This window comes from Eulemur rufifrons, chromosome 19 (assembly GCF_041146395.1).
Source record: "Eulemur rufifrons isolate Redbay chromosome 19, OSU_ERuf_1, whole genome shotgun sequence".
NCBI lineage: Eukaryota > Metazoa > Chordata > Mammalia > Primates > Lemuridae > Eulemur > Eulemur rufifrons.
The window spans coordinates 57,136,106-57,163,417 of NC_091001.1; the positions used below are offsets into that span (position 1 = coordinate 57,136,106).

Sequence of the window (27,312 nt, forward strand, 5' to 3'; positions counted from 1 at the left end):
GGGGGAAAAGATCCAGCCCCCCTTTATTTTTGACTATAACATGTTGCTAGGTATAATTTTATTTTATATAAAAAGTGTTTTTGCGATTCTTCAGAACCCAGGGATTGGTGCTGGTGGTTGGAGGGACCTGCCCCCCACTGGGTCATTTAATCCTCTGTCTAGGTGCCCTCAGAGCCAAGGCCAGGACGGCAAGGAGGAAATCAGAGCAGGGGCCTCATACTCTTGCTAATCCATTCATTCTGTGACCTCAGGGGTCACATATAAGGTCAGTGTTTCTGATCCCCGTCGGATCCGCACTGCCAGCTGGGATTGGGTTCGAACAGCTTCATAAACATCTTCAGCATTTTGTACCAGCTGTTCTCCAATGGCCAAAATCACATCACCAGGCCGTAGACCAGCCCTATGGAGAAAGACAGAGAGAAAGGAGGGAACAGACAGCCCAGTTCAAGGATACATGCACACCTCACTCATCTCCACCTCACAGTGCGGTCTCTCCCTCACCGGTGTGCAGGGGAGCCCAGGATGACTTTGTGGATGAGTACACCATGTTGAACATCAGGGAAGCTTGGTTCTCGAAGCTGTAGTTCAGCAAGGATGCTGAAAGTACACAGATCACCCTATTAGCCACACACAGGCACTCTCCCCATCTTGAGTTTACCTCAAGTCTCTCATCAACACACAAATATATGCACAGGACATACACTAAGTTCTACAGATACAATGGCAATTCACTTTCTGCCTGCTAGCAGTTACGAAGTGGGATATGTACATAAAAGATGACTAATTCCAAATGACACACAGTGTTAAATCAATAGCGCTAATGTCATTCTAGAATACTAAGAGAAACTTTAAGGAGGGAGTAGAACTTAAACTAAGCCTAAAAGTATGGGTCTGATGTTAATTATATAAAACAAGAACAGCATAAATAAAAAAACATGCAAGTAGGAAATCAGGAGATTAGCTTGGCTGAAACGGAGTATTCACATAGGAAGTTAACAGCAGCCAGGTCTGGAAGACTGATTTAGAGATAGATGGAAAGTGGCCCTTAAATGCCAGGTTAATGGATTGAAGGCTTTAAATCAAAGCAGTAACAGGATGAAATCAATCTGGTGACAGCACAAAATGAAATATAGTAAGAAAGTCAGGATTATGAGAAGGGTCAGCTCTTGTGATAGCTCCAAGTGTGAGGCAGCTCATCTTAGACAAACACAGAAATGAGAACAAAGCTCAAGAGAGGTGCCAGTTACCCACCACTGATTACAATGGTCATACAACATATCACTACTCCTAATGTTCATACCTGGGAGTCAGAGTCAGCATCATCACCCCAATGTAGCGGCGCTGGGACTCGCTGATTCCAAACCAGGAATCTATGACAGAGGAACAAGTGAGCTCACACAGGTACATCCTTCCTTCCCTTCCCTCTCCTCCCAGTAGACCACCATCCAGCCAGGCCCAATGAATGCCCCTCCCCTGTGTCCCACCCACCACTTTAAAGGAACCCCTTTCCCCATAAGTCAGGCTCACTCTTCTTTTCCCCACGACGCAGAAACTCTCGAAGGCGATCAGAAGGGATGGCAAAGGAGATTCCAGCTGTGACCTTCATGGTGTTCACTCCGATCACCTCCCCATCCTGCAGGGACACAGCCCCCTGTTCCCTAGCCCAAATAGATTGTAGGGGATGGGGGCACCTGAACAAGTATCAGTGAGTGTTGGGGGGTGTTGATTACTGGGAAGATAGCCAACAAAAGAGTGCTCAGAAACTTGTCCAAACATCCTTGAATTAGGGAAAACCCATTCTTCTCACACTGACCTGGGGCAGGAATTCTTGGAAGGAAGGATGTCTCACTCACCAGGTTAACCAGAGGTCCTCCAGAGTTTCCAAACTGCAGAACAAGGAGAAAACACGGACGAGATATGAGGATTCTGAGCCTGCGGACATAACCAGGACTTAGGTACTTTCTCCAAATTCTCTCCTTTCCTAGCTCATGAATGAATGGCTACATTTGTAGCCCAACCTCTGCATACAGGCTCATCCACCATTTATCAGTTGGTGCCTGTGTCACACAGCCTCTCCCCCCTCCCCCAACCTAGTTTGTCATTTCTCTCATATCAGGACGCACATCAATAGCCGCATCAGTCTGAATGTATTCCACATTGGTTTGGGGGAGTCCCAGGTCTCTGGCTGGACGCTGAGCAGAGCTAACAATGCCGGATGTGATCGTGTTCTGCAGTGCAAAGGGACTTCCCATGGCAACAACAAACTCCCCTTGCCGAACATCTGCTGAGCGTCCCAGAGGCAGTGTGGGGAGAGGCTCCTAAGGCAGAATGGGTAGAAGAGACCCGTCATCTGGAGATGAGCGTAAATAAACAGCTCCAACCAGACCTGGCCTACCCCGCCCCCCACCTTGGTCTGAATCCTCAGCGTGGCGATATCTGCCACAGGATCCACAGCGGTGACCATGGCCTCATATGTGTCGCCGCTAGGCAGCCTCACACGGACTCTGCGCCGATCAGCCACCACATGGGCGTTGGTGACGATGAGCCCGTCGGCAGCCACCACGAATCCTGAGCCATTTGAGATAGGGACTTCACGGCCCGAGAAAGGGTGCCTAGGACGGGGGGGAAGCACGGATGTGAGGAGGCTCTGACTCCTCCTGCTCGCCTGCCCTCCGGCCTGTGGCTTCAGTGCCTCCGGGTCTACCCCACCATTACCTGTCCAGGATCTCGATATAGACCACAGCAGGTGCAGTCTTCTCCACCACGTCTGCGATGAAGTTGTACTGGCTCCGGGGAGAGGTGGGCGATGGGGCGGGGACCGCAGCGAGGACGGCCGGGGGCCCCCGACCCCCGCCCCACAACAACAACAGCACTGCCCCCCCAGCTCCCAGCGCCACCGCCAGCCACGCGCGAGAACGGGCTCCGGGGGTCCCCGAGGCCTCCCGGGTCCGGGGATCTGGGGTTCCCGCAGTCAGTCGTGCCCGAGGATCCGGGGTCCCAGACGTCAGACATGCCCGGGGTTCAGGGACCCCCACAGACAACCGGGCCCGGAAACTGGGGGTCCCATAAGTCGCCCGGGCCCGGGGGTCAGAACTTCCTGACGTCAGCAGGGTCCGAAGGTCAGGGTTCAACAAGGGTCCCTTCCCCCAACGAGTCCCCCCCAAAGCCCGCCATCCCCGGAGGCTCCAGCCTGCACCCCGCCCCGCCCTCAGCGCAGCCATCAGCTCCGCCTCGGCTGCCTCCTCGCCCGTCCTACTCAGAGGCGGCGCCCAGGACGCGAGCAGGCTGACTGTAGTACGCGGAGCACGCTGGTACCTGAAGTCCGCCAGAGGAGCACGCCGGGACCCAGGATTCCTGGAGGCCGGCTCCTCCCCTACCCCGCGAATGCCGGGAGTTGTGGTCCTCGCGGGCCGCGAGTTCTGAGGCGGCCCAAGAGGCCGCGGGGCATGCTGGGGCTGTTAGCCCTTCCGGGGCGCCTCTGGACTTCGGGTCCCGGTACCCTGGGCTGATGCCCAAAGACTCCGCCTTCCCAGGAGCCCCTGCGGCCGGGTGCGAAGATGGCGGCGGCGACCGGGCTCTCCTGAGGCAGCTGCGATGGAGCTTCCCCCAGCGCCGGGGCCGGAGCGGCTCTTTGACTCGCACCGGTAAGAGCCCCGGCGGGAAGAGGCAGCTCTTGCGTCCTCTTGTCTTTCGGCGCCCTATCACCTCGCCCCTCACCCCCAGGCTCCCGGGTGACGGCTTCCTGCTCCTCGCGCTGCTGCTCTACGCGCCAGTCGGATTCTGCCTCCTGGTCCTACGCCTCTTTCTCGGGATCCACGTCTTCTTGGTCAGCTGCGCGCTGCCAGACAGCGTCCTTCGCAGGTTCCGACTCCAACGCTCGGGTAGTGAGTGTCAGGGCTGGGCCCGGCCTGAGGCCGCACAGTTACCAACGCCTGTGTCTCCAGGTTCGTGGTACGGACCATGTGTGCGGTGCTGGGTCTCGTGGCTCGGCAGGAGGACTCTGGACTCCGGGATCACCGCGTCAGGGTCCTCATTTCCAACCACGTGACACCTTTCGACCACAACATAGTCAATCTGCTCACCACCTGTAGCACCGTGAGTGGGGGCGAGGCCGAGAACCCCTTGGGGCGGTTTTATGGGGCCCAGCTCAAGGCTTCCCCTCTCCCCACTCGGGTTTCCCATACGGGATACTGAGCCCTACTCCAAGCCCCATTCCTCTACCCCACATGTCAGTTTTTCTCATTTCCCTCCATTTTTTTTTCTTCTTGCTTTCTCTCCTCCCCATTCCCAGCCTCTACTCAATAGTTCCCCCAGCTTTGTGTGCTGGTCTCGGGGCTTCATGGAGATGGATGGGCGGGGGGAGTTGGTGGAGTCACTCAAGAGATTCTGTGCTTCCACGAGGCTTCCCCCTACCCCTCTGCTGCTATTCCCCGAGGAAGAAACCACCAATGGTCGGGAGGGGCTCCTGCACTTCAGGTGGGTGAGCACAGGTATCTGGTGCCAACTGGGTAGATAGTCAAGCTGTGGGCCCTTGGGTTTTCACAACCTTCTTCAGCCCCTAATCCCCTCCATCCCTAGTTCATTTCCTTCCTGTCCACTTTTAGCTCTTTCCCCTGAATTCTTTATTCTCTATTTATCTACTTGTACAGTTTGACAGTTACCTGTTTTAAGTCAGGTATAAGCTGCTGACTGGGCTGGCTGGACTCCCATCCCACTCTTTCTTTCTTCTAGTTCTTGGCCATTTTGTATCCAGGATGTGGTACAACCTCTTACCCTGCAAGTTCAGAGACCCCTGGTCTCTGTGGTGAGTGTGTGTTGGACAGGGAATCTCTGGGGCTTGGAGGGGAAGTTTCCCACCCCTGGCCCTGGCTTAGGCCTCATTTCATGCCCTCCCCTTAGACGGTGTCAGATGCCTCCTGGGTCTCAGAACTGCTGTGGTCACTTTTCGTCCCTTTCACGGTGTATCAAGTAAGGTATTAACTGTCCTCACTTTTTGGTGGCTGGGGAGAGGCTCACCTCAAGGTCAAGAGGCCTCTGCCCTGTCCATTTGTAGATCTTTTAATGTCAAGGTTCTACTACAGAGGCAACTATCTTCCCACCCTTACCATGAGAAGAGGTACCAAAGTGGGGAAGGGATGACAGCCTCTACCCCAAGTGTCCCCAACATAGGCCTGGATTGTTTTTTGCAGGTGGCTTCGTCCTGTTCATCGCCAACTGGGGGAGGAGAATGAAGAGTTTGCATTCCGTGTACAACAGGTAGTAGGGTACACAGGCAGGGTGGAGGTGGGGTCCCGGGTTAGGGAGTGGGGGAAGAAGGCCTGAAATCTTGACACTCTAACCTTACAATTCTCCCTAGCTATTGGCCAAGGAATTGGGGCAGACAGGGACACGGCTCACTCCAGCAGACAAAGCAGAGCACATGAAGCGACAAAGACACCCTAGATTGCGCCCCCAGTCAGGTATGTGATCTCTATACAGAAAACTTTTTGGTTTTGTTTTTTTTTTCCCAGCCTATTTTGATTTCTTCCCAATTCCTATACTAGTCATCCTTTCCTTTCTCCTAGTTCTCTACTTACCATATTTCTGATTTTTTTCTTCAGCCCAGTCATCTTTTCCTCCCTCCCCTGGTTCTTCTTCTGATGTGCAGCTGGCAACTCTGGCGCAGAGAGTCAAGGAGGTTTTGCCCCATGTGCCATTGGGTGTCATCCGGAGAGACCTGGGTACGGAAAAGAGTGGCCCCACACAGGGAGACAGGCACAGGGAGGAACAGTGGGTTGTGAAGGAAGAACGTGAACAGGGAAGGGACTTCCTTCTCCTTGCTCTTCCTTCTTCCTAGCCAGGACTGGCTGTGTAGACTTGACCATCACTAATCTGCTTGAGGGCGCTGTAGCTTTTATGCCTGAAGACATCACTGAGGGAACTCAGTGCCTACCCACAGCCTCTGCCTCCAAGGTGAGACCCAGGAAATGGTAAGGTCTAAGACTTGGGGTGGGTTGGGGCAATCTGCATACTCCCTTATCCCTGGTCTCTCTTGTTTTGATCCTGAGACCCTAGCACAGTGCCTCTCTTGCAAAGTAGGCATTCGATGCGTGTTTAATGATGATGACTTCGCAAGCCCTCTGACATTGTGATCACCTCAGTTCCCCAGCTCTGGCCCGGTGACCCCTCAGCCCACAGCCCTAACATTTGCCAAGTCTTCCTGGGCCCGGCAGGAGAGTCTGCAGGAGCGCAAGCAAGCACTATATGAATATGCAAGAAGGTGAGGGGTTAGAGGTCAATGAGTAGGAAGGGGCAAATTGGAGAAGGGAAGTATGGAGCTAATATGGCAAAGCCCATGCAACATCTCTTCCTATGTCCTACAGGAGATTCACAGAAAGAAGAGCCCAGGAGGCTAACTGAGCTTAAAGGAACAGGATGGCACCCAGAGCCGCAGGACGGAGACTGGGGGCAGCCCTGGCCCAACTCACAACAGGCCGGATGGTTGGGTGGTAAAAAGGGAGGGATGAGGCTCCCCCAATATCACATTAAATTCAGGGTTTTCACTCAAGGTCTCTGTTATCTCTATGGGTCTCAAAAGCCTTGTGAGCAGGTTTCTTTTCCCTTGGTTGGAGAGAACAGGGCAAGAGTCTTTTACGTTTGTGGGGGGTGGTGAGAATGGAACTGTCTGAAATCACCTCCTCATGCCAAGAGAAGAGTGTAACTGAATTGAAGACCTACCAGCGACTGGACCCCAGCTGGGGTGTTCAGCCCAGGTTTTCGAAGAAGCTACTGCAAAACTACAAGTCCCAGGATGCCTTTCATAAGCACTGTATCTATCATCCATAGAGTTCACACACGCTCGTTGTGGTGGCTGGAGCCTGTTTTCCATAGGTTCCTGACTAGGCTAAATAAGGTGGAGCAAATGGCCCCACCCCAGAAACAGGCTTCAGGATTGAGTTGGAGCCCAGCCCCAGGGTGGAGCCGGAATATACCTTTGTACTATATGCGGAAAGGGTTAGTGGTGACTCGCTGCATAGGTCTGGAACTGACTGCCATCCTGACACGTCTCAGAGCTGCAAGCAGGTTTGAATCCAGGCTCCTTGTGGCCCTGCTGTCCCTCCCCACCCCCCATATTCTTTATCCTTTTCCCCTCAGGACCTTCCCACAGGTTACTAGGTCTCACATAATTCCTGCTGCCACCGAGGCCCCCTACCTGCCACAAGATTTCTATACTACGCAACTACAGGGTAATAGTCCACTTTTGATAGTCCTTTATCAAAACACCACACGATGTTTCCTGGCAGGCAAGAAATGCTGGGAAGGATGGAGGACCCCAGGGCATTATCACCTGAGGGTAGAGGTTAGGTATCAGGACTGAGGTGGGAAGATGTTGTCAGTCACCAAATATGAGGCCTTAATGACTGCCCTGCCTTATGTAGGTTTTGCTGGACAGCCACCATGGCCTCTCAGCCTCTCAGGCTGGCAGAAGAGTCTGGTCCAAGTCCTGGGGAGTCTGAACTGGCTGTGAACCCCTTTGATGGGCTCCCCTTCTCTTCCCGCTACTATGAGCTGCTTGAGCAGCGCCGGGCCTTGCCTATCTGGGCTGCTCGCTTTATCTTCTTGGAACAGTTGGAGAGTAACCCCACTGGAGTGGTGCTGGTGTCCGGGGAGCCTGGCTCTGGCAAGAGCACGCAGGTGGGGGGGATTCTGGGAGTGGACAAGGGGAGGAGCTAGGGAATTGTCCTTTCCCTGGGCAAGGAGGGTGCTGGGCTGCCATGGGGTCATGGGGGAGGTAAGCAAAGGGAGATGGGTTAGGCTGGCTCCAGGGTACTGGTGAAAGACCAGGGGACTTCCCAAATAAGGAAAGATTAAACTGGCCATAGTTCCCCTGGCACTTCTGACTGAAGGACTAGGTCTCCCTGATTGGTTGTCCCTCTCTGCCTCTCCCTCAGATCCCTCAGTGGTGTGCAGAGTTTGCACTGGCCAGGGGATTCTGGAAGGGACAGGTTACTGTCACTCAGCCCTACCCTCTGGCAGCCCAGAGCCTGGCCCTGCGGGTTGCTGATGAGATGGACCTGACCCTGGGTCATGAGGTTGGATACAGCATCCCCCAGGAGGACTGCACAGGGCCCAACACCGTGCTCAGGTGGGGCCATCTACAGGGCTGACTCGAAGCTAATTCCCCTCATCCAGTAGAAACAAGCCCAGTCCTCTAACATCTCACCATACCTTCCCTCAGGCGAACTCACCCTTCAAATCATGCACAGTACAGCAGCTAAATTAAACCCTTGAATCCCAGCCAGGGGCCTCAGACATTCAACCTCAGTCTCATCACAAAAATCTCATTTCCTAGCTGTGTAGCTTGTGAACAAAGTGTTCTCAGTGGGATTATGGGGTCATTGTTATGGGTCCACAGGCAAAGGAAGTCAGTCACAGCATCTTTTTCTGACTTTTAATACCAAAATCTAGGCCCCTTGGAGAGAAATTCCCCTGGGCTTCTGGGGCTGGCTAGTGTCGACACTGACTCCTCTGCCCACTACCAATGCCAACAGGTTCTGCTGGGACAGGCTGCTTCTGCAGGAGGTGGCCTCAACCCGGGGCCCTGGAGCTTGGGATGTGCTGGTGCTGGATGAGGCTCAGGAGCGCTCAGTGGCCTCAGATTTGCTCCAGGGGCTACTACGAGATACCAGTCTGGGAAATCTTCCAGGGGGCCCCAGAGTGGTTGTGGTTACTGATCCAGCCCTTGAACCTAAGCTCCAAGCCTTCTGGGGCAATCCTCCTATTGTGCACATACCTAGAGAGCCTGGAAGGAGTCCCATTCCTGTCTACATGGACAGTGTCCCTACCGATCGCGTGGAAGCTGCCTGCCAAGCAGTGCTTGAGCTGTGTCGGAAGGAGACTCCAGGAGATGTGCTAATATACTTGCCCAGTGAGGAGGTAAAAAAAAAAAAAGGACTGCAAAAGAAGGTACTCATTTATACTACTGTCCTGTCCCAGGGAAATGGGAGTAATGCTTGTTAGGACAATGGTGTTGTAGTGTTTACTCCTGCTGGGGTCCTGGGGAAAAACTCAAGGATTTCAGGGTAAAGAGGTCTACCACTCACTTTTTTATTCCCTCTAATGCAGAGGTTTGTTGCTCAGTGAAACTTTGAAATTATAACACCCTCAATTTCATGAGCATGTGCATTTTTTCAAAGTGAAGGACCATTCAAAGGGGTCTGTGACCCCAAAAGGCGACCACCACCCTAATGCCCCACCCCTCTCCTTAGGAAATTTCCCTATGCTGTGAATCCTTGTCCAGGGAGGTGGAGTCCCTGACTCTCCAAGGGCCTCCACCACGGGTGCTGCCCCTTCACCCAGGCTGTGGTCAAGCCATTCAGGCTGTGTACGAGGACATAGACGTGGGTGCCCGAAAGGTCGTGATTTCTCACTGGCTGGCTGACTCCTCCTTCTCCCTCCCTTCCATCCAACATGTCATTGACTCAGGACTGGAGCTCAAAAGTGTGAGTGCGAAAGAGATGAGGGGGAGTGGGGCTAAAGACAAAAATGGCCCACTCTGATCGTCTTGGCTTTGGTTGGGGGGTGGGGGCGGGCAACAGGTTTACAATCCTCGGATCCGAGCAGAATCCCAAGTATTGAGGCCAATCAGCAAGTGTCAGGCAGAGGCAAGACGACTGCGAGCAAGAGGGTTCCCACCAGGTAAGAGCCTTTGCTCTTGCTGAGATCAACCATGAAGAGAGTCACCACCATGCAAACCCTGAGGAATCTACAGTGGCCTTCTCTCTCACGTCTTTCTCCCCTCAGGATCCTGCCTCTGCCTATATCCTAAGGCCTTCTTAGAACTAGAGGCTCCCCCATTGCCCCGACCCAGGGTGTGTGAGGAGAATCTGAGTCCCCTGATGTTACTACTAAAGAGGAGACAGATTGTAGAGCCAGGGGAGTGTCACTTCCTGGACCGGCCTGGTGAGCATCCCTCCTGCCCAAGTGCTGCCATCTAACTCCCCAGCTCTGAAACCTTGCACCCTATATCCCTGTTTCGTCACCAGCTCCAGAAGCACTGATGCAGGCCCTGGAAGACTTAGACTATCTGGCAGCCCTGGATGATGATGGGAACCTGTCAGACCTGGGTGTCATCCTATCAGAGTTCCCCCTGCCCCCTGAGTTGGCCAAAGCCCTGCTGGCCTCATGCGAGTTTGACTGTGTGGACGAGATGCTCACCCTGGCTGCTATGCTCACTGGTATAAATCATTCCTATAAATAAGTGGCTCTTGCAGCCACTTCTGCCCTTCCCCTTGTGCTTTGGTCCTCCTAAGGCCAGCCCTTCCCTCTTTGCTCTAGTTCCTGCCCTCACAGCACCTAAAGAAACAGGCTTAATCACCTATCCCTCTCTTGTCTCTTTAGCCTTTCTCTCTGCTGGTTCTTGTCCCTCGATATGCTTAAATCTCTCCTATTTGTTGCTGCTAAAACTCATACCCCCCCTTTTCCTCAACCCTATGCTCCGCTTTGGCTGTACAGCATAATCTCTATCTTATTTTGTCTAGCGTCTTACGTGCCACTGAATATCAGCTTCAGGCCCACCATACCACTGAAATGGCTTTCAGCTCACTGCTGACCTCCCAGATACCTAACCCAATGGACACTTTTGAGCCCTTATTCATGACTCTCTTGACACTTGAGAGTGCTGTTTCCACTTTGGAACTGCCTCCCTAAGCCTCTGTGATGCCGCTCCTCATGACTTTCATCCTACCTCTCTGGCCATTCCCTTAATCTCTTCTGTGGGCTCTTCGTCCTTTGCCTATGCATTGTAAGTTGGACCACAAGGTTCTATTCTTACCCCTTTTGTCTTCTCACTCCCTGGGCTCTCTGAGAAAATTCATCCACACTCCTGGTTTGAAGCTACCTTTATCCTGAAAATTTCCAAGCTTTGTATGTTGTATCTCTCAGGCAATAATAGTGTTCTACTAGGAGAGAGAGAAAGAAATTGCTCCAACTCCTGATGGGAATTTCTACCAAAATAGTCAACAGCACCTCAGCTCAGAACTGAACTCAAAGACTCTGTTAAACTACGCCCTCAGCACCTTCACCACAAAATCTTTTCCTCTCTTTGGATTTTCGGCTTCAGATGATACTATCATTTCTGCTGCTCCATTATCATCATTTTAGACACCTTTCTACAGATTCTTTCACTTTTATCTCCCAAATGTCTTTCAAAAAAATTCTTCTGCTTCTCTCCATATTCACTGCCAGACCGAATGTTAGGGCCTCGTCCTTGTTCAGCTAAATTCCTTCAGTAGTTTCCTAATGAGTCATGTGAACTTTTTCAAACACATGGACTCTCTTACTTAAAAACTCTTCTTTAACAGCTATTCTTTACCTTCAAGATACATGTAAGTTCCTTTGTACAGCACATCTAGCTTCTCATGACCTTGCCTATACCTACCTCTCCAGCTTTATCTTCTGCTGTTCTGCCACATGTCATTCCCTCCACCCACACCAGGTGGCTTGCAGTTCCCAAATATGCCATGTTATTAAGTTCTGTGCCATGCTGTCCCCATAGACTAGAACATTCTCCCTGCCCCTTCTCCCCTGAGCTAATTCCTACTCAAATTTCGAATACTGGCCCAAGGGTCCCTGTCCTTTTCTCCCATGTCACCCTCGTCCCCACCACCACCAAAGCCTGTATTAGGTACCCTTCTCTTTGTTTCCATGGTACCACATACATATGCCTATCATGCTTATAAAGTCTGCTTACTTGTTGGTTTCTCCCACCAGACTCTAAGCTCCTTAAGGTCAGAGATTGTCTTTCATTTATTTATCCTCAATGTTTAATAAAGTGCATAGCACCTAAAAATTATCAATGTCTTTTGAATAAAGTTCCCAAAGGAACACTTCCACCTTTTTGATGTTTTACTTGTACTTTACTATCCTTTCTCATTCCCCAAAACTGCTTTCTCTCTTCTGCCTCCAGCTGCCCCTGGGTTTACCCGTCCTCCACTCTGTGCAGAAGAAGCTGCCCTGCGTCGGGCCCTGGAGCACGTGGATGGTGACCACAGCTCTCTGATCCAGGTGTATGAAGCCTTCATACAAAGTGAGTTCTGCATTCTGTTATAGAATCACAGATTTTCCAAAGAAGGGGAGTGGTATGCAACCAGCTGACAGATCTCTGTGCCCAGGAAGAGGTGGCCCTTTGGCCAAGGGTTGGGTTCTTTCAGGGTCTCAAGGACTTTAGTTGTAGCTGTTCTCTTTCCTCTCCTAGGTGGAACTGATGAGGCTTGGTGCCAGGCTCGAGGTCTAAACTGGGCAGCTTTGTGCCAAGCCCATAAACTTCGGGGAGAGCTCCTAGAACTCATGCAGCAAATTGAACTTCCCCTGTCCCAACCAGCCTTTGGCTCTGAACAGAATCGCAGAGACCTTCAGAAAGCACTGGTGTCAGGATACTTCCTCAAGGTTAGGGGAAAGGGTTGGGGTGAGGGTGATAAAAGGAGCAAAGGGCAGAAAGAACAAATATTGATATGCCACCTCTGAAATTGGGGTCCAGGTGGACATTCAAAGCTTCTTTAGAACAAGAAGGACTTTTGCTTTGAGGCTTTGGGGTACAAGAGTCTGTGGAAAATGCCATATTGCATAGTAGGTACCAGACAACACCTAGACGTAATGCTTTAGTTTTAATGTTCTTACCACACTTACTAATTCTTTCTCAGCCCCTTTTCTTTTTTGGTGCCTCAGTTTTACTTATTCCATCAATATCTTTGCTTTTCAATGAGGTGGCCCGAGACACAGACGGGACTGGAAATTACCTACTCCTAACCCATAAGCATGTGGCCCAGCTCTCCTCCTACTGCTGCTACCGAAGCCGCAGGGCTCCAGCTAGACCCCCACCATGGGTGCTTTACCACAATTTCTCCATATCCAAAGACAACTGCCTTTCCATTGTTTCTGAGATTCAACCACGGATGTAAGTTCCCTAATACCTCTGCCACACTGCCCATTCCTCTCCCTGGGGTCAAAATGATGGCTGGTGAGTGAGAGAGACTTAAGAAGAAGGAATCTTAGTGGTTTATAATAACATATGATTTGAGGAGAGAGGATTTGTGGAAGGGGTGGTGAGAAGTTTAAAAGCCTACATTTTAAAAGAAGATACAGATCATCTAATTGTGACTCTCTCTGTCAGGCTGGTGGAGTTGGCCCCTCCATACTTCCTGAGTAACTTGCCCCCCAGTGAGAGTAGAGACCTCCTGAACCAGCTAAGGGAAGAAATGGCAGATTCTTCAACAGGGAGTGAATCCTCCTCAGCCAAGGAGTTCAGAGATGCCTGTGTCCTGCAGTAATGTGCCTGCCTAAGGAAGGAGCTGAACTCATCTCATCACATTAGATCCTCCCTCAGGGTAGCATCAAGGCAGCCAGCCTGATTTAGAAGCCAAACTTTTAGGATCAAATGTAAATCCTAGAACCTGAGCCCAAAGAAATGGTGGAGTGAGGGTGGAGAGAATGGGATAAGCCTCAGTCTACACAGGGTAGGACCCTTTCCTTAGCATTCTGTCATTTAATGGAGAGGGACTGACATGCTCCCCATTCCCCCCAACTTATACCAAACACATTCTTGTACTCCCTTTTGGTCTATAAAAAATTTTTCTATGCTGCCAAATTTGAGTTTGGTTCTGCAGCACCATATACAACACCCATAAGTCAGAGATGACACTACATCAAAGATCCAGGGCCAACTCTTCCAGCTGTAGCCTCTTGCCTGGTTCCCACCTCTGGTCAGGCCTTCATGCTATGGCCAACATTGCTGTCACTAGCACACAACATGAGTCTACTGGCTGTAGTTGGTCTCTGGGCCTACCTCTCTTCCCTCTGTCACCCTGCTCCAGCCTCCAGGTTAGGAAGAACAAGAGTGCTAGAGGACTCAGACAAAATCTTCCCTTTCTTTCTCATGAAACTTAAATCCTACTCCTTTTAAAACCTGAAGGCTATTGCAACCATCTCCTAATTCGATTTTCCATCAACGAGCTTCCCAACATCCCCTGGCCCACCCACAGCTGAAGTCTTTCTAACAACTTCAGAGCCATCATGCTTTCCTTTCTTTCCAGCTGGGCACTCCTTCCCCTTTTCTGCCCTTGGACCATTAACTTTGGTATCCTCCATCATCTTGCACATTGTAAGTATGTTTGTAGAATATGGTGGAAAGAAAGCTTTATTTTTAGTCCTTAGAACTCTGCTTTTCTCCTCAGAGTTCCCTCCTTTGGAGAGTTTATCTATCTATTCCATCTATCTCCACCTATATGTGAATGTCAACTGATTTCCCTCAAAGGCAGTTTTCCAGTATTTATTCTCTGTAGGTCTAGCATTTAGTTTTCCCAGTTTCCCCTTTATCATCCTTAGCACCATTGATTTCCTTATCCCCTACATTTCCAGTCTTGCAATCATTCTTAGGCTTGTCACTTCCAAATTATTTGCCAAATTCTGCTCACCCTAACTCCACTGTGCCCATTAACTTTATCCACTGTTTCCTCCTCTCCCTTCTTTGTCCCTCCCTGTGCGACACCAGAGCCATATTTTCTTCCTAGATTTTCTCTTTGCTTTGAGTGGACAAGCATCTGTATCGCCTACCGCCCAGGCGCGTTGTGAGGCTCAAGAGGGAGGACGTGGCCAGCAGGCTGAGCGCATACGACAACATGAGGCTCAAAGGCAGGAAGGAATCCTTAGCGATTATTTTACAGTTGAGGGATGAGATGCCCAGCGTGGACAACCCTCTGGTTCCTGTCACAATCCCCCAGACTGTTGAGCTCCAGCACCTCCTCCATTACTCCGCCGTTGTTGGCGTTTTCCTTCCTTCGCGTATCTGGTACAGACCCAACCAGCACGGGCTGCAGCCGCCCTTCCCAGCTCGGGTCGGAATGCAGCTCGCGCCCGCAGAACCCAGCTCCCGACCTACCCTCCGAAAATCCAGAGTCTCTCAGGAGAGCAGCTCCCATTGGCCAGCCCGGCCCCCTTCCCGCACCTCATTGGCTACTGTCCTGCAAGTCCCGCCCTCTCGGCGCCTCAGGTGCCAGCTGTGAAGCGGGAAATGGCGGGAAAGGCAATGTCTGAGCTCGCCCGGCATCTGCGCAACGCCGGCCTGAGAGCCTGCCGGTGGCCGTGGAGCCCTCGATGATAGCCTCAAGGGCTTGCTGCTCCTCACACGCTCGGCTGCCACAGGACCATGGGCGCCGGGAGCCGCGAGCTCCACCGCTCGGGCTCAGCGTTCCAAGCTGCGCCTCAGTCCTGAAAAGAGCGCTTGGCCGATTGGGCAGGCGTCGCTCACACCACTGAGGCGAGCCCGGACACGGAAGCCACCTTGTTGTCTTCGGCCCAGGGCTGCAGGTTCTGCAGCGCGAAAAGGGACGAGTTGTGCAGGCAGAGCGGGTCCGGGGGCAGCGGCGGCCGCAGGGGCCGCGGTAGCGCGTCCTGCTGCAGGTGCAGGAGCAGCCGGCCCGCGCGGTGCCGCTCCGCCTCGCGCTCCTCCGCCGTCTGGCGCCTGGGCGGGCGAAGACGTGGGGTCAGCGAGGCTGGCCCTCGCCCACCCCGCACCTCACTGTCCCTTGGCGCGGCCAGGGGCCCCAGTCCGCCCTCGCCCGCGCAGCGCCTCACCGCCACTTGGTGCGTCGGTTCTGGAACCACGTCTTGACCTGTGCGTCGGTCATTCGCAAGGCCTTGGCCAGTGCCGCCCTCTCTGCCGAGGCCAGGTACTTCTGGCGCAAGAAGCGCCGCTCGAGCTCCAGCACCTGCGAGCGGGAGAAGGACGTGCGCGGCTTCTTCCGCTTCGGGGGCGTCCGGTTTTGGTACGGGTGGCCTATGCGGCGCGTCCCGGAGAAGGGCGAGAGCGCGGCTACCGGGAGGAAGAAAGAGCAGAGCAGGGCAGGGTTTGCATGGTAGCCGGAGGTGTCACTGAGAAGAGAGCGCGGCTGCCCAGGCCGCAGAACTCCCACTCCGGTCCTTCCCTGGCCTCAAGCTCGGTCCCGCATCAGCAGAGGCCTCTAGACCAGAAAGACCCTCAGAAGAAATGGCTCTCCCCCTTGGGTGAGGGAGAGAAGTTCCCCATAACTTCACCCTACCCTCCCCGCGTTGTGCTCAGTGGGACTGCAGAGGAGGGCGCGGGGCACCGACGGCAGCTCCCTCCCCATCACCTGCAGGACCAAGAAATAGGAGTTGGGGAATAAATCCTCTGGGATGATCTGGGGGAAGGTATGAAAGGGATCCTTGAGTTGGAGCAGAAAGATAAGAGATGAGGAAACGGGGTCAGAGTGGGACATGATGCTGGTGGGGGGGTGGGACAACCTCACCCGTGAGCCGGTCCTTGGCAAAGCGGCGGCTGCTGTCCATCCAAGGGAAGGTGAGTCCAGCTAGGCTCCCGGCGCCGCCCAAACCCGAGGGCCCAGGCACTGCAGGCGCACCTCCCGTGGGCGGTGGCACAGGCAGCGGGCGATGCGCAGGGACGCGGATCACGCCGCCCGGGCCCACTCCAGAGCTGCCGGGTAGCGGAGCCAGTGAGCCAGCGGGACCGTAGCCTGAGGCTCCGTGGAATCCACCCGAGAACGCCGCACTCTCCCCATGGCCCTGGCCCGTACGACCCGGGCCTAGGCCGCCCGCGGGAGGTTCGGGGCCGCTCAGGATCTGATCGATGCCGAAGCTGATTGGCTCGTGGTGTGGGAGGTTGTGTGGAGCCAGCATCGCCGGCTCCATGGGTCCGGGCCAGGGAGAATCTCAGGAGATTTGGCGGTTGGGGAGGATGCCTTGGGTAGCTCCAGGAGCTCGGCGGAGGCGCGCTCCAGACGGCAGACTCAGGGGCCTGATGGGCTGGCCAAGGCGGGGCGCCGGGGCCCCCGGAACGGCAGCATCCCAGTGCACCGGGAGCAGCCGCGCCCCTGCCAGCCGCTGCCAGGAGTCCGCGCGGGGACTCGCATCCCGGGGAGCGCGGCCAGCTGGGGCCCCAGGAGCTCCCTTACTGACTCTGAAGCGCAGATGGACGCTGGACTGCCGGGGCGGCTGCCCGAGTCCTGGGTGGAGAGGGTTGGCCAGCTCGGGCTTGGGCAGTGACTGACAGATCGGCCCCGGGTGGGTAGTGGGGGCTGGGGATAGGGCAGGGGCGGGGCCCGGCCGTTAAAGGGGAAGGGACGTCTGTTTGTGCCAAGCGCGGGGGAAGACCGGAGGGCGGAGATGTGCGGGGAGGGGTGGAGGGGGGAAGGGGGCGAGAGTCTTAGGGACGAGGATCGGCGCGGGAGGGGCTCCAGCGTGGACCGCTGAGTCAGCGGAGATGCTCACCGCGCCTCCATCCTCGCTGGCCTCTGTCTTTGGGCTGTCTCCGCCTCACCGGCTTTCTCCGCAGGTGCCTCCTTACCCAGCCCCCACTCTTCACCTCCCGATGGATCCTGCTTGACAACTCCTGGATTCGTTGTGGCCCCCGCCTAAGTGCCCTCGAAGACCAAATCTCGTTGTGGTTTCCTGGCTGCGTAAGAAGCGGCTGGGGAACGGCGCCCGGCGAGCTGGAGGCCCAGGAAGAGGACAGGTGTGGGAAGGGGTTGGCAAGGCGCGTCGGGTGGGCTGGGGCGGGGACAACTACTCTGAGCCGGTGATTCTGGCGCATCTCCTGGCCTCTCCTGTAGGGCCCTCAAGCCCCGTCCGGTTGAACCAGTAATTGGTGCCCTGCATTTCTTAGAATTTCGATTTTCCGAAATCAGTGTAAAGCGGGTCCATGGCTCAACCCAGGCCAACTCAGGCCGGTGGAAACTTGGGCTGGCGGTCTACCCTCGACCGCAAATGCAGAGGGCCCGCAGCGTGGAACCATTCTGCGCCTGGGAAGTCTATTCTCACATACTCTTCCCTCCCACAAAGGCGGGAGGGCGAATTCGCCACAGGCGACACGTGGGACCTCACTGAGGCCTTGGGAGGATCTCAGCCACCTAATTTCCCATAGACACTTTACCCCACCCAAGCCCAGAAAATGCGCCTGGAGCGTGTCAGAGAAGGGAGGTAGGGAAAGACCGAAGCCGCTCGGTGACCTTGTGACCTCTGGCCGCGGACCCAGAAGCTTGGAGTGTGTGAACTCTGCGTCCTTCCCCGGGATGGGACCCCCGCCGGGTGGGCCCCTGAGCTTTAGACCCGCCCCCGCCGCCGCCCTGCCCGGTGCAGGCCGCCGTAATCGGGTTAGCTGGGCCAGAATTACATTACCTTCCCCGGCCCGCCCCGGCCCCCGGGGGGGCCCTGGCGCCTCCGAGCCGGTGAGACTAGGCGCAGGGAGGGGGGCGCTTCTACCATCCCGCCGGCGGGTGGGCACTGAAGAACAGCTCAGCCTGCCTCCGACACGTGGTGGCCAAAGGACCCCGCCCCACTGTGCCAGCCCTGACCCTCACCCCCAGCCCATCCCAGTGTTCAGCTCCACCCTGCTGATTTCCCGCGTGAACCGAAATGCCTTCTTAGTCTAGTAAGTGGGTCTCCCTGGGAGTACTGATCTTCCAATTGATTCTTCAGGATCCCCTGGGAAAAACTCTGCCCCTCCTTTCTCCCCAGCAGATGGACTGGCAGCCTGGTGCCTGGGGCAGGGTGAGGGGGTCTTTTCTCTCCTGGGAACCAGGAATATTTGGGCATCTGGGCAGGAAGAGAAAGAAGAGTGGGCTCTCTCCACCAGCACTGCTGTGTTCTCAGAAGCCTTAGGTCTGAAGGGGGTGAACCAAGACTGGTGGTGGGGCATTAAGCAGTAGGTATTAATAATATGTGACATCCTCCCCCACCTCTATCATCCAATTTTCTCCAGCCCTTCCTCAGTCATGCTCACAGCCCCTTCTGAAAGAGGGTGGGGCTCTTGTCAATTTGGCAGTTGTATTTTTATCTTGGTGGAGAAGACACACGGCAACCTGGTCCCTTCACAGAAACCCAGCACCTTTTCTCAGCAGTAGAGAGGACTACGAGGAAGCATGAAACCTCTGCTGTTCAGGCAAAACCTTCAGAGCGATAGCAAGGGTTGGACTCCCCAGGATAGGAACAAAGACCCTAGGGAGATAGCAAAGAAATACAGCCTCTGAAGGGGTTTGGCCTGCAGAAAGGAGTTTGCCAGTTCCTTTCTCTGCTCTGAAGGGAGGGGCAAATGAATCAATGAATGAAAAAAAAAGGCAACATTGTGCAGACCTGTACATCCCTACCTTTTGAGGTCTGCACAGATGGTACTGCTATCCAACTAATCATTTGAGGAGAATAGTCACAAACTCAGTAGTGCATGCAAATCTGGGGAGTTTTGTTTGTTTGCTTGTTTTTTGAAAAAGGTTTTTAGTGTCTTACTTCAAGAACAGAGGGCATCCAGTTCTGTCAGCCACAGCCCTGGGAATTTCTCCTCCTCTTTTCCTCTTCTCCTCCTCCTCCTTCCCCTTCTTTTTGAGAGTCAAGATCTTACTGGCCTCCAACTTCTGGACTCAAGCAATCTTCCCCCCTCATCCTCCCAAGTAGCTGGGACTACAGGTGGGTATACCACCACTCCTGGCTCAGCTTGGCATGTCTCTTGCTACCGCCTCTCTGATTTTCTGATTCCCAGGGAAAGGCTGGTTCCCGCTAGTCCATGTTGAAGACAGAGGCACTGGGGTGAGTGCCCCTCATAACTGCTTTGCATCTGTCTCACTATATCCTGTGTTGTTCCCAACCCCCCTCAACTCTTTAAATCTTCAGTCCTTCAAGCCTGCAGCTTCATAGAAAGAGGCCAAGCTATTGACCTGGGCTCCTTCTCCTTCCTCTCCTTCCTGTTGTTGGTGTAGTGTTCTTCATTCCAGATGGTCCCCACTCCCATATCATCATTTATCTCATTGATTTAGTCATTCCTACCCTCAGCTATCTCAGATCTGTGTCATTTGGACAAAGTCTTTGCCTGACTCTTCAAGAGAAATTATGTTTTTCTTTTCCCTTTTACTGCCCACACCCACTGCCTCCATTTCCCCATCATTTATTCCTGTTTTAACCCAATGCAAGCTGGCTTCACTACACTGACCCCTTCTCAGAGAGCTCTAGTATCCTGTATCCCTTGTCCAAGACTTCTCTGACATGTTTTACTTTATTGATCACTGTTTCTTGAAATGTCCCCCCTTTTTTTTTAGCTTCTGTAATATTGTCTTATTCTATATCTTTAGACTTTCACAGTCACTGCTATGTCTTTCCTCCACTGATTTTTGCTTCTTCCACGGAAGACTGTGAGCATTTTTCAGAACTCAGAGTTAAGCTTTTTTTTTTTTTTTTTTTAAATCTCTACATCTGCTCAGGTTTGCACACACTCAGATAGGTAACTCTGAAACCTCCATCCTTGGCTCTGACACTCCAGCCCCACCACTCTCCTAGCCTTCTGGCCAGGTCCACCTGCCTTCCCTGTAGCCACCGTAAGTCCAACAGGTTGGAAGACATGCTCCCCTCCCAGGCTCCTCATTCACCCTCTTACCCAGGCCTACCAAACAAAGTCCCTGGCTACTTCCTGCTATTACGTTTGCCGTTGAAATGTTTCAGATACAGCCCTTCTTTTCCATTTCTATTACTAAGTTCCCTAATCTTAGCTGTCATCACTACAACCCGGATTCATTAATTTGTTCATCCAGAAGTTTGTGATTGAACCACCTACTATGTGCCTGGCACTGGAGAGATAGCTGTGAACACAAAAGGGAGAGAAAGAATCCCTGCCACTGAGAAGCTTATGTTCTAATGGGAGAGACAGATGGAAAACCAGAAAATATATTTTCTTAAAAAACTAAAAAATAGGCCGGGTGCGGTGGCTCATGCCTGTAATCCTAGCACTCTGGGAGGCTGAGGTGGGTGGATCGCTTGAGGTCAGGAGTTCGAGACCAGCCTGAGCAAGAGCAAGACCCCGTCTCTACTAAAAATAGAAAGAAATTAGCTGGCCAACTAAAATATATAGAGAAAAAATTAGCTGGCATGGTGGCGCATGCCTGTAGTCCCAGCTACCTGGGAGGCTGAGGCAGGAGGATCACTTAAAGCCCAGGAGTTTGAGGTTGCTGTGAGCTAGGCTGACGCCACGGCACTCACTCTAGCCTGGGCAACAAAGTGAGACTCTGTCTAAAAAAAAAAAAAAGCCCAACTAGAAAATATTTCTAATATGAGAAATATATTAAATAATAAATGCTAAGAATGCAAATAAACACTAAGAAGAAAATAGAGCAAGGAAGTGAAAAGGTGAGTGGGTTGTTATTTATCTACAGTGATCACAGAAGCCTCATAGAGTAAAGACTTGAAAGAAGGAGAGAGCCATTTGGTTATCCAAACATTTCAAATTGGGGACACAATGGGAGGATAGTGTGTTTGTGGAACAAACAGTGAGGGGTCCAATGTGGCTGGAGAGACTTATACAGGGCCTTGCAGACTACTGTAAGGACTTTGTCTTCTATTCTGATTGAAAGGGAAGCTATCAAAGGGTTTTAAACAGTAAAATGAAACCTAATTTTTCAATTTTATTTTTAACAGCTTTGGGGTATAAATAACACATAAAGTGTACAGTTTGATAAGTTTTGACATATGTATGCACTCATGAAACCATCACCACAATCAAAACAATAAACATCCATCACCTCAAAAACTTTCGTGTGTCCTTTTTGATTCATGTTTTACCAGAATCACTCTGAGCTGCTATGTTGAAAACAGGCTGAAGAGGGGCAAAGGCAGGCAAAAGGAAAGCGATCAAGAAGCCACTGCAATCAGAGAAGAGATGATGATGATAGCTTGGACCAGGGAGGTGAGTAGGCAGTGGCTATAATGAACAGTTGATTAATAAATCACTAAACTTCTCGCTGATTATTCACGCCACTCTGAAAAGTTCTTAGGATAAAATAAAATATGTTAAATAAGATACATGATAGGCCAGGCGCGGTGGCTCACGCCTGTAATCCTAGCACTCTGGGAGGCCGAGGTGGATGGATAGTTTGAGCTCAGGAGTTCGAGACCAGCCTGAGCAAGAGCGAGACCCCATCTCTACTAAAAATAGAAAGAAATTATATGGACAGCTAAAAATATATATAGAAAAAATTAGCCCAGCATGGTGGCACATGCCTGTAGTCCCAACTACTCAGGAGGCTGAGACAGGAGGATCCCTTGAGCTCAGGAGTTTGAGGTTGCTGTGAGCTAGGCTGACGCCACGGCACTCACTCTAGCCTGGGCAACAAAGTGAGACTCTGTCTCAAAAAAAAAAACAAAAAAAAAAACATGATAAAAATGTTCTTAGGATAACACCCTCCCTTCAAAAAGGTCTGCTAGCTCCCAATTGCCTTTAGGCAACTTCTTAAGGCCCTGCTTTTTAATCATCACTCTCAATCCACACCTTGGCCTCCTTCCTGTCCTTCTCTGGTCATTCCCCTCCACTCCCATTCTTTTCTATTCCACCACACGTCCACCCCTTTCCCGTGTCTAAATTGTGCCCACACAAAGTCCCACTTTTTCCAGAAAGTCTTTCGGGGTCTCCATTTGGGATCTTTCCCTTTGAATCTCCAGTTGTATTTGTTGTTAATACCTCACAGTAAATTTATTCTTTTTAAAATCCCACTGTAAGTGCTCAGGGACATCGGTGTACAAGCTCTCGGGACCCCCTCCCCTCCTTCCCAAGTGCGGGGCTGGGCCTATGCTACTACAGGCGCTCGCTGCCAAAGCGTGTCTGTCTGCGGCAGTGTCCTAGTCGTCCTCCCCTCCTCCTTCGGCATCTGCTCTGCATTAGTCTGTCCCAGGCCTCCGCAGGCGCCGATGATTAAATCATCATCATTAACAGGGCCTGCCCCCCCTCTATCCCCGGCAGCAGGGGAAGAATAGGGGGGTAAGATCACTACCAAGTCCCTGGGGGTCTCTCCCTTCCCACCTCACCCTGCACCCTCCTCTCCGACTCCGCAAAGCCCCAGGAAACTCTCGTCGCGGGGCCAGGAGAAGGCCTGCCACCTGGGTGAAGCTCCGCTACGAGGACGCCTCAGCCAACTAGGGCGGCATTACGAGAGGACCCAAGAGGGGCATCTTCAGCCCGGTCGTCGTCACAGGAGACCGACGACCCTATCGGGTAGCGGGTGCAGACCGCCAGGCCTTTTAGGGTAGGAGGGGGCAGTCTTTCGCAGGCTCCAAAAGTTAGTCCCGAGGTCCTGTAGGGTCTATTCTGAGGATTTCTACAGGAGGTCGAAGAGATAGGACCCTTCCCCACAGTCCCCCCACTCCCTAATTACGGATTGAGGAGGGGGAGGGGCCACTGGGGCTCAGGTGAGCACACGGGGAGAAAGAGACATGGGCGGGGCCTTAGAGAGGGTAAGCGAATCCGAAAAGACCTAGGCGCTCGTTGCTGGGAGACAAGTCCCGCCCCGCAGGCGGCACCGGAAGTGGCAGGCCAGGATCAGCCTTTAAGATGGCGTCTCCTCAGGGGGGCCAGATTGCGATCGCGATGAGGCTTCGGAACCAGCTCCAGTCAGTGTACAAGATGGACCCACTACGGAACGAGGTGCAAGGGCGGCAGGGTTACTGCTGTGGTCGGCTAGCGGTGCGAACTGGGGCGGGCTAGAGGACGGGCGGTGGCTGGCTGGGCGCCCTGTGCGCCTGCGCAGAGTGAGGGCGCCCAGTGCGCCTGCGCGATTGCGATCGGGTTGCCAAACTCCGGGCTAGGACGCCTGCGCATTGTGCTGCCCACGTCCTGTAGTCTCCCCTGGGAAAGGAGGGTCAGGCGAGTCCACGTGAAGGGTGCCCCCGCTGTGCGCGGAGCCCTCTGCTGGGCGGAGGAGGAGTGCCACTGCCCGGGAGTTGATCCCCTGCTGACTGCACAAGGTGCGGGGCTTGGCTGTAGAAGCTGATGAAACAGGCGACCCCCAAGTCAGGAAGGCTCACAGGTTTGGGGGTGGGGATGGGTGATTGGTAACAGCGGGTGTATCTGCAGGAGGAGGTTCGAGTGAAGATCAAAGACTTGAATGAGCACATCGTTTGCTGCCTGTGCGCTGGCTACTTCGTGGATGCCACCACCATCACAGAGTGTCTTCATACTTGTGAGTGCTCTGGATGGAGCCTGCCTGGTTCTTCCAGGCCCTAGTCCTCACCAAGCCTCTGCGCTGCCCACCTCACCCATCCAGGCACCCCACCCAACCCATGGATCGAGTTTCCAGAGGGCCTGAACATCTGCTTTTCTCTTCCTGCAGTCTGCAAAAGTTGTATAGTGAAGTACCTTCAAACCAGCAAGTACTGCCCCATGTGCAACATCAAGATCCACGAGACACAACCACTGCTCAACCTCAAACTGGACCGGGTCATGCAGGACATCGTGTACAAGCTAGTGCCTGGTTTGCAAGACAGTGAGTGGTGGTTGGTAACCTGACTTTGAGGGGCCTCTTGAGGACTAATGCTGAGTGACAGCTTGAGATGACAAGGGTTTGGGTGGGAATCATGTAGGTAAAGAAGTCGACAGCGAGAGGAACAAAGAGTGAATGAGGGCTAACGCTTTACTCCCATACTTCACCCACTTCTAGGTGAAGAGAAACGAATTCGGGAATTCTACCAGTCCCGAGGCTTGGACCGAGTCACCCAGCCCAGTGGGGAAGGTATGTCCATGGCAACAGGAGGGTGAATTAAAGCCCTGAGAGTATTCCTTTTTTCCAGTTATCCCCTCTGGGGAAAGAGGGGTGTGGAACCTGTACCATTCTCCTTACTACCCTGTCTTCCTCAGAGCCAGCCCTGAGCAACCTTGGCCTCCCCTTCAGCAGCTTTGACCACTCTAAAGCTCACTACTATCGCTATGATGAGCAGCTGAGCCTATGCCTAGAGCGGCTGAGGTGAGGGCAGGTTGGGGGTTGTATGAGGTGACAGTGCTGATGACCCAAAGCCAGGAACGGACCTGGGGGGAGGTTGAGCAGTGAGAGAGTGTCTGTTCCCTTGAAGAGACTATATTATGGCTCTGGGTTGGGGAGAGAAGGAAAGGTAGGACTCCCTAACCTGTGTCTGTTTCCCCTCAGTTCTGGCAAAGACAAGAATAAAAGCGTCCTGCAGGTGAGAGGGGCTGAGGGGAGGACCTCTCTAAGGAGACTCACCTCCCCATGGCTCTTCCCTCACACACCTTGTCCTCTTCCCTCCCCTCCCTTCCCCGCCCCCAGAACAAGTATGTCCGATGTTCTGTTAGAGCTGAGGTACGCCATCTCCGGAGGGTCTTGTGTCACCGCTTAATGCTAAATCCTCAGCATGTGAGTAATCCCATAGTAGGTTTTTTTGAGGGAGAAGATGCTAAGAAGGGAGGGACAGAGTGTAGGGTGGACTACGGTAGTTCTTGACTTGTCAGACCTGTCCAAGAGGAGCGTTCCTAAAGCTGCCCCCTTCTCCCTTCTAGGTGCAGCTCCTTTTTGACAATGAAATTCTCCCTGATCACATGACAATGAAGCAGATATGGCTCTCCCGCTGGTTCGGCAAGGTAAGCCAGTGCCCAAGGCAATCCCTGGGGCAAGTGTGGGCTGAGGGGGCCTTTTGGCTAAGGACACTCCCCACTGACTGCTTCTTTCCCTTGTTCTCTCCTTAGCCATCCCCCTTGCTTTTACAATACAGTGTGAAAGAGAAGAGGAGGTAGGGGCCAAGCCCCCCCTCCATCCCACTCCCCTTCCCTCCCCAGATATTTATGTGAAATTAACTGTGGCTTTATTTTTTGAAATAAAAACGTTAAAAAAAGCATCTCTCTTTTTCCTTATCCTCTGCTGGGTTTCATTGTGAAGAAGGGCCTCTCCTCTATGGCCATGAGCCCTCAATGTCTTGCCAAAGGAGAAAGGTAGGGGACCCTATACTTGTGAACCAGGCCACCCACTTCTCTTAACTCCTTGTTAAGAGAAGGCTTTCTGGATGGGAGCGCTTGCCCTCCTCGTATGCTGCAGCACATGTTCAGGCCTGCGTGGAGGTGTCCAAATTCAACAGTGGTGGGAAGAGGGGTGGGGTTGGACAGTGGCTGCAGGACTGAAGAAGAGTGACATTTTAAAGAAAAATCCAAAGAATTGCACTGTGGTTTTATAACAGGAGGGAGTGTCTAAAAAACAGATTGGGTGGGGGCCACAGGGATAGTCAGACATGGAGGCCTGGCTGTCCATACAGTATTCAGCAAGCCCTCAGGGCCTGGGGCTAGGTGGAGCCAAAGTGGGGAAAGGGTAGTTGAGGAGGAGAGGGAGCTGATGTGGAGGAGAGGACAGCTTCAAGGAACAAGAGGGAAGAGGCAAGACAGGAGCTCCATTGATTCCATCAGCCAGCAGTCCTCGGTAGGTCTTGTGTACTGGGTGCTGCCAGTGACCCTGTCCTGTGGGCCTCTCAGTGGGGTAGCCAGAATCTTGCCCAACTGGGACAGGACTAGAGGGAGGCCAAGGCAAAGAGTTCCTGAAGGCAGCAAATGGGGTGCTGCCCAATCTGGGACAAGCGGAATGGAGCTGGCCTTATAAATGTCACCAGAACCTGAATTTAAAGCCTAAGTTCCACACTAGTCCAAGTCTGACTTCAGGACTTCTAGGGGGTGGTTGTGCCTAGCTGCAGTTGGTGAGGGCTGAAGACATTGAGCTTCCATGGATGGAGGCTGGGTGGCAGAGGACAGGGGGCAGGAAACAGGAAGTGGTTACAGTAAAGGAAGCCTGTACCGTGTAAGAAAGTCCTAGATTCCCCTTGCCCGATGTGGTGTCAGCGCCCGTAGTCCCAAATACTGGGGAGGGTGAGGTGGGAGGATCACTTGAACCCAGGCAGCAGTTATGATGGCACCACTGCACTCCAGCCTAGGCCACATAGGGAGACCCCTTTTCTAAAAATAAATACATTTAAAACAAAGAAAGCCTAGACTCTGGGGAAAAATCTGAGTACGGTCAGGTGCTCTTTCTCGCCACAGTCTCCCTGGGCTTCTGGGAACGTCTGCACCTCTGCACTGAAGAAGAGTGTGTGTAGGCCAAGAGGAAGCTCACATGGAGAGGCCACAGATGCCCAGGAAGAGTGTTCCAGTACATGGGGCAGGCGACGGTCTGGGACCCATTGCGGGGACACCTGCAGAGTCACCAGCCTGGATAGATTCCTTCCTCACGTGGTCCCCAAGATGACCAAAGCTTCCAGTGTTCCCAGGCCTCCTGCCTAGAATGCTTCCCACCCCACCCCCATCTCCTTCGGGAAGCACTCCCCCAGCCAGAATCAGGGCTTTTACCACTTTTGAGCCTGCCTGGACGCCAGCACACATCTGGAGATTTGGGGTTAATTATGTCCATTCCAGGACTCCCCCTCTCACTTTTCTCCCAATTGAAACTCTCTGTGAGCACTGGATGCCCAGGAGTTCTCAAGGAGTTGGCGCAGAAAAAGGCCTTTTCTAGG

General features: G+C 53.1%; 5 protein-coding genes across 9 annotated transcripts; 3 read left to right on the plus strand and 2 right to left on the minus strand.

Moving 5' to 3' along the window:
* Positions 1-41: 41 nt before the first annotated feature.
* On the minus strand, positions 42-3,475 carry HTRA2 (HtrA serine peptidase 2). Of its 4 annotated transcripts, XM_069495220.1 has the most exons (8): positions 2,716-3,351; positions 2,408-2,612; positions 2,124-2,318; positions 1,854-1,886; positions 1,528-1,633; positions 1,301-1,370; positions 502-597; positions 42-400 (listed from the first exon to the last, which is right to left on the minus strand). In XM_069495220.1, exons 1-8 carry the CDS (start codon positions 3,219-3,221, stop codon positions 235-237), a joined length of 1,377 nt encoding a protein of 458 aa, XP_069351321.1. In that variant the 5' UTR covers positions 3,222-3,351; the 3' UTR covers positions 42-234. The 4 variants fall into 4 exon arrangements, with proteins under 4 accessions (XP_069351321.1, XP_069351323.1, XP_069351322.1 ...); XM_069495222.1 differs by lacking the exon at positions 502-597 and having other exon boundaries at positions 2,716-3,475; XM_069495221.1 differs by lacking the exon at positions 502-597 and having other exon boundaries at positions 1,528-1,664; positions 1,855-1,886.
* A 48-nt stretch (positions 3,476-3,523) lies between these two features.
* AUP1 (AUP1 lipid droplet regulating VLDL assembly factor) lies at positions 3,524-6,547 on the plus strand. 2 transcript variants are annotated; one of them, XR_011236225.1, is made up of 12 exons: positions 3,524-3,644; positions 3,724-3,861; positions 3,945-4,095; positions 4,292-4,476; positions 4,732-4,804; positions 4,900-4,973; positions 5,190-5,256; positions 5,357-5,459; positions 5,601-5,720; positions 5,837-5,952; positions 6,079-6,259; positions 6,363-6,547. XR_011236225.1 is itself a non-coding variant. In XM_069495224.1 (12 exons), the coding sequence occupies exons 1-12, from the start codon at positions 3,595-3,597 to the stop codon at positions 6,397-6,399; spliced, it is 1,233 nt and encodes a 410-aa protein (XP_069351325.1). In that variant the 5' UTR covers positions 3,539-3,594; the 3' UTR covers positions 6,400-6,547. The 2 variants fall into 2 exon arrangements, 1 of the variants encoding a protein (XP_069351325.1); XM_069495224.1 differs by having other exon boundaries at positions 3,539-3,644; positions 6,141-6,259.
* A 415-nt stretch (positions 6,548-6,962) lies between these two features.
* On the plus strand, positions 6,963-13,623 carry DQX1 (DEAQ-box RNA dependent ATPase 1). Its single transcript, XM_069494760.1, has 12 exons — positions 6,963-7,062; positions 7,419-7,674; positions 7,932-8,125; positions 8,532-8,916; positions 9,249-9,482; positions 9,579-9,678; positions 9,784-9,942; positions 10,026-10,217; positions 11,948-12,067; positions 12,236-12,426; positions 12,744-12,934; positions 13,151-13,623. Exons 1-12 carry the CDS (start codon positions 6,983-6,985, stop codon positions 13,305-13,307), a joined length of 2,259 nt encoding a protein of 752 aa, XP_069350861.1. The 5' UTR covers positions 6,963-6,982; the 3' UTR covers positions 13,308-13,623.
* Positions 13,624-15,279: 1,656 nt separating this feature from the next.
* Positions 15,280-16,701, minus strand: TLX2 (T cell leukemia homeobox 2). The gene is made up of 3 exons (XM_069495001.1): positions 16,302-16,701; positions 15,610-15,847; positions 15,280-15,496 (listed from the first exon to the last, which is right to left on the minus strand). The coding sequence occupies exons 1-3, from the start codon at positions 16,699-16,701 to the stop codon at positions 15,280-15,282; spliced, it is 855 nt and encodes a 284-aa protein (XP_069351102.1).
* A 6,640-nt stretch (positions 16,702-23,341) lies between these two features.
* PCGF1 (polycomb group ring finger 1) lies at positions 23,342-25,649 on the plus strand. Its single transcript, XM_069494506.1, has 9 exons — positions 23,342-23,461; positions 23,891-23,996; positions 24,147-24,299; positions 24,474-24,545; positions 24,671-24,776; positions 24,957-24,990; positions 25,095-25,181; positions 25,325-25,405; positions 25,511-25,649. The coding sequence occupies exons 1-9, from the start codon at positions 23,369-23,371 to the stop codon at positions 25,556-25,558; spliced, it is 780 nt and encodes a 259-aa protein (XP_069350607.1). The 5' UTR covers positions 23,342-23,368; the 3' UTR covers positions 25,559-25,649.
* Positions 25,650-27,312: the final 1,663 nt, after the last annotated feature.

Coding starts and splice junctions, on each gene's coding strand:
- HTRA2 (XM_069495220.1), bottom strand. CDS start 3,221: ATGGCTGCGCTGAGGGCGGGGCGGGGTGCAGGCTGGAGCCTCCGGGGA. Junction 1,634..1,853: donor GAGGACCTCTGGTTAACCTG/GTGAGTGAGACA, acceptor GTGTCCCTGCAG/GATGGGGAGGTGATCGGAGT. Junction 1,371..1,527: donor GCGTCGTGGGGAAAAGAAGA/GTGAGCCTGACT, acceptor CCTCTGTCATAG/ATTCCTGGTTTGGAATCAGC.
- AUP1 (XM_069495224.1), top strand. CDS start 3,595: ATGGAGCTTCCCCCAGCGCCGGGGCCGGAGCGGCTCTTTGACTCGCAC. Junction 3,645..3,723: donor CGGCTCTTTGACTCGCACCG/GTAAGAGCCCCG, acceptor CCTCACCCCCAG/GCTCCCGGGTGACGGCTTCC. Junction 5,460..5,600: donor TAGATTGCGCCCCCAGTCAG/GTATGTGATCTC, acceptor TTTTTTCTTCAG/CCCAGTCATCTTTTCCTCCC.
- DQX1 (XM_069494760.1), top strand. CDS start 6,983: ATGCGGAAAGGGTTAGTGGTGACTCGCTGCATAGGTCTGGAACTGACT. Junction 7,675..7,931: donor GCTCTGGCAAGAGCACGCAG/GTGGGGGGGATT, acceptor CCTCTCCCTCAG/ATCCCTCAGTGGTGTGCAGA. Junction 9,483..9,578: donor CAGGACTGGAGCTCAAAAGT/GTGAGTGCGAAA, acceptor GGCGGGCAACAG/GTTTACAATCCTCGGATCCG.
- TLX2 (XM_069495001.1), bottom strand. CDS start 16,701: ATGGAGCCGGCGATGCTGGCTCCACACAACCTCCCACACCACGAGCCA. Junction 15,848..16,301: donor TGCCAAGGACCGGCTCACGG/GTGAGGTTGTCC, acceptor TCCTCCCGGTAG/CCGCGCTCTCGCCCTTCTCC. Junction 15,497..15,609: donor AACCGACGCACCAAGTGGCG/GTGAGGCGCTGC, acceptor TCGCCCGCCCAG/GCGCCAGACGGCGGAGGAGC.
- PCGF1 (XM_069494506.1), top strand. CDS start 23,369: ATGGCGTCTCCTCAGGGGGGCCAGATTGCGATCGCGATGAGGCTTCGG. Junction 23,462..23,890: donor TGGACCCACTACGGAACGAG/GTGCAAGGGCGG, acceptor GTGTATCTGCAG/GAGGAGGTTCGAGTGAAGAT. Junction 25,182..25,324: donor TAATGCTAAATCCTCAGCAT/GTGAGTAATCCC, acceptor TCTCCCTTCTAG/GTGCAGCTCCTTTTTGACAA.